General features: G+C 58.4%; 1 protein-coding gene across 1 annotated transcript; it reads right to left on the minus strand.

Annotated features, from left to right (window-relative positions):
- Positions 1 to 6,077: 6,077 nt before the first annotated feature.
- LOC131947799 (uncharacterized) lies at positions 6,078 to 6,656 on the minus strand (the record flags this gene model as incomplete). The annotated part of the gene is made up of 2 exons (XM_059309123.1): positions 6,078 to 6,134; positions 6,504 to 6,656. Coding segments are annotated over 2 exons (210 nt in total), but the record flags the coding sequence as incomplete, so codon positions are not given.
- Between the last annotated feature and the right edge of the window lie 737 nt (positions 6,657 to 7,393).

Consider the following 7,393-nt stretch of genomic DNA (forward strand, 5'->3'; position numbering starts at 1 on the left):
CGACGGTGTGCGGGCGACGGTGTTCGGGCGACGGTGTGCGGGCGACGGTGTTCGGGCGACGGTGTGCGGGCGACGGTGTGCGGGCGACGGTGTGCGGGCGAGTGTGTGTGGGCGACGGTGTGCGGGCGACGTTGTGCGGGTGACGGTATTCGAGCTACGGTGTGCGGGTGACGGTATTCGAGCTACGGTGTGCGGGTGACGGTATTCGAGCTACGGTGTGCGGGTGACGGTATTCGAGCGACGGTGTGCGGGTGACGGTATTCGAGCTACGGTGTGCGGGTGACGGTATTCGAGCGACGGTGTGCGGGTGACGGTATTCGAGCGACGGTGTGCGGGTGACGGTATTCGAGCTACGGTGTGCGGGTGACGGTATTCGAGCTACGGTGTGCGGGTTACGGTATTCGAGCTACGGTGTGCGGGTTACGGTATTCGAGCGACGGTGTGCGGGTGACGGTATTCGAGCTACGGTGTGCGGGTGACGGTATTCGAGCTACGGTGTGCGGGTGACGGTATTCGAGCTACGGTGTGCGGGTGACGGTATTCGAGCTACGGTGTGCGGATTACGGTATTCGAGCTACGGTATGCGGGTTACGGTATTCGAGCTACGGTGTGCGGGTTACGGTATTCGAGCTACGGTGTGCGGGTTACGGTATTCGAGCTACGGTGTGCGGGTTACGGTATTCGAGCTACGGTGTGCGGGTTACGGTATTCGAGCTACGGTGTGCGGGTGACGGTATTCGAGCTACGGTGTGCGGGTTACGGTATTCGAGCTACGGTGTGCGGGTTACGGTAATTGAGCTAAGGTGTGCGGGCTACGGTATTCGAGCGACGGTGTGCGGGTGACGGTATTCGAGCTACGGTGTGCGGGTGACTGTATTCGGGCGATGGTGTGAGGGAGACGGTGTTGGGGCGACGGTGTTCGGGCGACGGTGTTCGGGCGACGGTGTTCGGGCGACGGTGTGCGGGCGACGGTGTGCGGGCTACGGTGTTCGGGCGACGGTGTGCGGGCTACGGTGTTCGGGCGACGGTGTGCGGGCTACGGTGTTCGGGCGACGGTGTGCGGGCTACGGTGTTCGAGCGACGGTGTGCGGGCTACGGTGTTCGGGCGACGGTGTGCGGGCTACGGTGTTCGGGCGACGGTGTGCGGGCTACGGTGTTCGGGCGACGGTGTGCGGGCTACGGTGTTCGAGCGACGGTGTGCGGGCTACGGTGTTCGAGCGACGGTGTGCGGGCGACGGTGTTCGGGCGACGGTGTGCGGGCGACGGTATTCGGGCGATGGTGTGAGGGAGACGGTGTTGGGGCGACGGTGTTCGGGCGACGGTGTTCGGGCGACGGTGTTCGGGCGACGGTGTTCGGGCGACGGTGTGCGGGCGACGGTGTGCGGGCTACGGTGTTCGGGCGACGGTGTGCGGGCTACGGTGTTCGGGCGACGGTGTGCGGGCTACGATATTCGGGCTACGGTGTGCGGGCTACGGTGTGCGGGCGACGGTGTGCGGGCGACGGTGTGCGGGCTACGGTGTGCGGGCGACGGTGTGCGGGCTACGGTGTTCGGGCGACGGTGTGAGGGCTACGGTGTTCGGGCGACGGTGTGCGGGCTACGGTGTTCGGGCGACGGTGTGCGGGCGACGGTGTTCGGGCGACGGTGTGCGGGCTACGGTGTTCGAGCGACGGTGTGAGGGCGACGGTGTTCGGGCGACGGTGTGAGGGCGACGGTGTTCGGGCGACGGTGTGCGGGCGACGGTGTTCGGGCGACGGTGTGCGGGCTACGGTGTTCGAGCGACGGTGTGCGGGCTACGGTGTTCGAGCGAAGGTGTGCGGGCTACGGTGTTCGAGCGACGGTGTGCGGGCTACGGTGTTCGAGCGACGGTGTGCGGGCTACGGTGTTCGAGCGACGGTGTGCGGGCTACGGTGTTCGAGCGACGGTGTGCGGGCTACGGTGTTCGAGCGACGGTGTGCGGGCTACGGTGTGGGAGCTACGGTGTGCGGGTTACGGTATTCGAGCTACGGTGTGCGGGTTACGGTATTCGAGCTACGGTGTGCGGGTGACGGTATTCGAGCTACGGTGTGCGGGTTACGGTATTCGAGCTACGGTGTGCGGGTTACGGTAATTGAGCTAAGGTGTGCGGGCTACGGTATTCGAGCGACGGTGTGCGGGTGACGGTATTCGAGCTACGGTGTGCGGGTGACTGTATTCGGGCGATGGTGTGAGGGAGACGGTGTTGGGGCGACGGTGTTCGGGCGACGGTGTTCGGGCGACGGTGTTCGGGCTACGGTGTTCGGGCGACGGTGTGCGGGCTACGGTGTTCGGGCGACGGTGTGCGGGCTACGGTGTTCGGGCGACGGTGTGCGGGCTACGGTGTTCGGGCGACGGTGTGCGGGCTACGGTGTTCGGGCGACGGTGTGCGGGCTACGGTGTTCGGGCGACGGTGTGCGGGCTACGGTGTTCGGGCGACGGTGTGCGGGCTACGGTGTTCGGGCGACGGTGTGCGGGCTACGGTGTTCGGGCGACGGTGTGCGGGCTACGGTGTTCGGGCGACGGTGTGCGGGCTACGGTGTTCGGGCGACGGTGTGCGGGCTACGGTGTTCGGGCGACGGTGTGCGGGCTACGGTGTTCGGGCGACGGTGTGCGGGCTACGGTATTCGGGCGACGGTGTGCGGCCTACGGTGTTCGGGCGACGGTGTGCGGCCTACGGTGTTCGGGCGACGGTGTGCGGGCTACGGTGTTCGGGCGACGGTGTGCGGGCTACGGTGTTCGGGCGACGGTGTGCGGGCTACGGTGTTCGGGCGACGGTGTGCGGGCTACGGTGTTCGGGCGACGGTGTGCGGGCTACGGTGTTCGGGCGACGGTGTGCGGGCTACGGTGTTCGGGCGACGGTGTGCGGGCTACGGTGTTCGGGCGACGGTGCGACGGTGTGCGGGCTACGGTGTTCGGGCGACGGTGTGCGGGCTACGGTGTTCGGGCGACGGTGTGCGGGCTACGGTGTTCGGGCGACGGTGTGCGGGCTACGGTGTTCGGGCGACGGTGTGCGGCCTACGGTGTTCGGGCGACGGTGTGCGGCCTACGGTGTTCGGGCGACGGTGTGCGGGCGACGGTGTTCGGGCGACGGTGTGCGGGCTACGGTGTTCGAGCGACGGTGTGCGGGCTACGGTGTTCGGGCGACGGTGTGAGGGCGACGGTGTTCGGGCGACGGTGTTCGGGCGACGGTGTGCGGGCGACGGTGTTCGAGCGACGGTGTGCGGGCTACGGTGTTCGAGCGACGGTGTGTGGGCTACGGTGTTCGAGCGACGGTGTGCGGGCTACGGTGTTCGGGCGACGGTATTCGAGCTACGGTGTGCGGGTGACGGTATTCGAGCTACGGTGTACGGGTGACGGTATTCGAGCTACGGTGTGCGGGTTAGGGTATTCGAGCTACGGTGTGCGGGTGACGGTATTCGAGCTACGGTGTGCGGGTGACGGTATTCGAGCTACGGTGTGCGGGTGACGGTATTCGAGCTACGGTGTGCGGGTGACGGTATTCGAGCTACGGTGTGCGGGTGACGGTATTCGAGCTACGGTGTGCGGGTTACGGTATTCGAGCGACGGTGTGCGGGTGACGGTATTCGAGCTACGGTGTGCGGGTGACGGTATTCGAGCTACGGTGTGCGGGTGACGGTATTCGAGCTACGGTGTGCGGGTGACGGTATTCGAGCTACGGTGTGCGGGTGACGGTATTCGAGCTACGGTGTGCGGGTGACGGTATTCGAGCTACGGTGTGCGGGTGACGGTATTCGAGCTACGGTGTGCGGGTGACGGTATTCGAGCTACGGTGTGCGGGTGACGGTATTCGAGCTACGGTGTGCGGGTGACGGTATTCGAGCTACGGTGTGCGGGTGACGGTATTCGAGCTACGGTGTGCGGGTTAGGGTATTCGAGCTACGGTGTGCGTGTTAGGGTATTCGAGCTACGGTGTGCGGGTGACGGTATTCGAGCTACGGTGTGCGGGTGACGGTATTCGAGCTACGGTGTGCGGGTGACGGTATTCGAGCTACGGTGTGCGGGTGACGGTATTCGAGCTACGGTGTGCGGGTGACGGTATTCGAGCTACGGTGTGCGGGTTAGGGTATTCGAGCTACGGTGTGCGGGTTACGGTATTCGAGCTACGTTGTGCGGGTTACGGTATTCGAGCTACGGTGTGCGGGTGACGGTATTCGAGCTACGGTGTGCGGGTAACGGTATTCGAGCTACGGTGTGCGGGTAACAGTATTCGAGCTACGGTGTGCGGGTAACGGTATTCGAGCTACGGTGTGCGGGTTACGGTATTCGAGCTACGGTGTGCGGGTTACGGTATTCGAGCTACGGTGTGCGGGTGACGGTATTCGAGCTACGGTGTGCGGGTAACGGTATTCGAGCTACGGTGTGCGGGTAACGGTATTCGAGCTACGGTGTGCGGGTTACGGTATTCGGTTTGCGGTTTACGGTTATCGAGCTACGGTTTGCGGGTTACGGTATTCGAGCTACGGTTTGCGGGTTACGGTATTCGGTTTGCGGGTTACGGTATTCGAGCTACGGTTTGCGGGTTACGGTTTACGGTTTACGGTTTACGGTTTACGGTTTACGATTTACGGTTATGGTTTACGGTTTACGGTTTACGGTTTACGGTATTCGAGCTACGGTTTACGGTATTCTAGCTACGGTTTACGGTTTACGGTTTACGGTTTACGGTTTACGGTTTACGGTATTCGAGCTACGGGTTTGCGCGTGACAGGTTACGGTATTCGGGCTACGCGTTACGGTTAACGAATTACGGAAGGACAGTTACGGTGTTTCGGTAAACCTGTTTCGGGTTACAGCGTACGGGTTACGGTGTTCGGGTTACGAAGTATGGGTTACGGATTACCATTCACGGAAAACGGTTTAACGGTTACGGTTTTATGGTTACGGGTTAAGGTTCTCGAGCGACAGGTGTGCGGGTGACGGGTTACGGTATTCGGGCTACGGTTTACGGTTTACGGTTTACGGTTTACGGTTTACGGTTTACGGTTTACGGTTTACGGTTTACGGTTTACGGTTTACGGTTTACGGTTTACGGTTTACGGTTTACGGTTTACGGTTTACGGTTTACGGTTTACGGTTTACGGTTTACGGTTTACGGTTTACGGTTTACGGTTTACGGTTTACGGTTTACGGTTTACGGTTTACGGTTTACGGTTTACGGTTTACGGTTTACGGTTTACGGTTTACGGTTTACGGTTTACGGTTTACGGTTTACGGTTTACGGTTTACGGTTTACGGTTTACGGTTTACGGTTTACGGTTTACGGTTTACGGTTTACGGTTTACGGTTTACGGTTTACGGTTTACGGTTTACGGTTTACGGTTTACGGTTTACGGTTTACGGTTTACGGTTTACGGTTTACGGTTTACGGTTTACGGTTTACGGTTTACGGTTTACGGTTTACGGTTTACGGTTTACGGTTTACGGTTTACGGTTTACGGTTTACGGTTTACGGTTTACGGTATTCGAGCTACGGGTTTGCGCATGACTGGTTACGGTATTCGGGCTACGCGTTACGGTTAACGAATTACGGAAGGACAGTTACGGTGTTTCGGTAAACGTGTTTCGGGTTACAGTGTACGGGTTACGGTGTTCGGGTTACGAAGTATGGGTAACGGATTACCATTCACGGAAATTGGTTTAACGGTTACGGTTTTATGGTTACGGGTTAAGGTTCTCGAGCGACAGGTTTGCGGGTGACGGGTTACGGTATTCGGGCTTCGGGTTAAGGTTTACGAGTTACGGAATGACAGTTACGGTTTTTCGGTAAACGTGTTGCCTTTTACGGTTTACGGTTTACAAGTTACGGAATGACAGTTACGGTTTTTCGATAAACGTGTTACGGTTTACGGTTTACGATTTACGATTTACGGTTGACGGTTGACGGTTGACGGTTGACGGTTGACGGTTGACGGTTGACGGTTGACGGTTGACGGTTGACGGTTGACGGTTGACGGTTGACGGTTGACGGTTGACGGTTGACGGTTGACGGTTGACGGTTGACGGTTGACGGTTGACGGTTGACGGTTGACGGTTGACGGTTGACGGTTGACGGTTGACGGTTGACGGTTGACGGTTGACGGTTGACGGTTGACGGTTGACGGTTGACGGTTGACGGTTGACGGTTAACGGTTGACGGTTGACGGTTGACGGTTGACGGTTGACGGTTTACGGTTTACGGTTTACGGTTTACGGTTTACTTTTTACGGTTTACGGTTTACAAGTTACGGAATGACAGTTACGGTTTTTCGATAAACGTGTTACGGTTTACGGTTTACGATTTACGGATGACGGTGGACGGTGGACGGTTGACGGTGGACGGTGGACGGTTGACGGTTGACGGTTGACGGTTGACGGTTTACAGTTTACGGTTTACGGTTTACGGTTTACTTTTTACGGTTTACGGTTTACAAGTTACGGAATGACAGTTACGGTTTTTCGATAAACGTGTTACGGTTTACGGATGACGGTGGACGGTGGACGGTTGACGGTGGACGGTGGACGGTTGACGGTTGACGGTTGACGGTTGACGGTTGACGGTTGACGGTTGACGGTTGACGGTTGACGGTTGACGGTTGACGGTTGACGGTTGACGGTTGACGGTTGACGGTTGACGGTTGACGGTTGACGGTTGACGGTTGACGGTTGACGGTTGACGGTTGACGGTTGACGGTTGACGGTTGACGGTTGACGGTTGACGGATTACGAGTTATGGTGTACGGTTACGAAGTACGGGTTACGGATTACCATTGCTGAAAACAGTTTTGACGGTTACGGTTTTTTGGTTACGGAATTCGAGCTATGGTTTGCGTGTTGCTGGTTACGGTTATTTGGTAACGGGTAACGGTTTACGAGTTACGGTATGACAGTTACGGTTTTTGGCGCTACAGGTTTGCGGGTGACGTGTTAAGTTATTCGGGCTACGGGTATTCGTTTACGGGTTACGGTTTACGAGTTACGGAATGACAGTTACGGTTTTTCGGTAAACGTGTTACGGGTTACGGTGTACGGGTTACAAAGTACGGGTTACGGATTGCAAAGCGAAAAAAACGGTTACAGTTTTTGGGTTTCGGGGTACGGTATTCGGGCTACGGTTTGCGGGTTCCGGAATTCGATCTACGGTTTGCAGGTGGGGTTTACAAAGTACGGGTTACGGATTACCGTTTACGGAAAACAGTTTGACGGTTACGGTTTCTGGGTTACTGGTTACGGTATTCTGGCTAACGCGTATTTGGTTACGGTTTTACAAGTTACGTTATGACGATTCTTCGGTAAACGTGTTGCGGGTTAAGGGTTGCGGAGTACGGCTTACTAAGTACGGCTTACGGATTAACTATAACGGGTTACCGATTGACGGT

This window comes from Physella acuta, unplaced genomic scaffold (assembly GCF_028476545.2).
Source record: "Physella acuta isolate Inbredline_101_S28 unplaced genomic scaffold, ASM2847654v3 ptg000607l, whole genome shotgun sequence".
Lineage (NCBI taxonomy): Eukaryota > Metazoa > Mollusca > Gastropoda > Physidae > Physella > Physella acuta.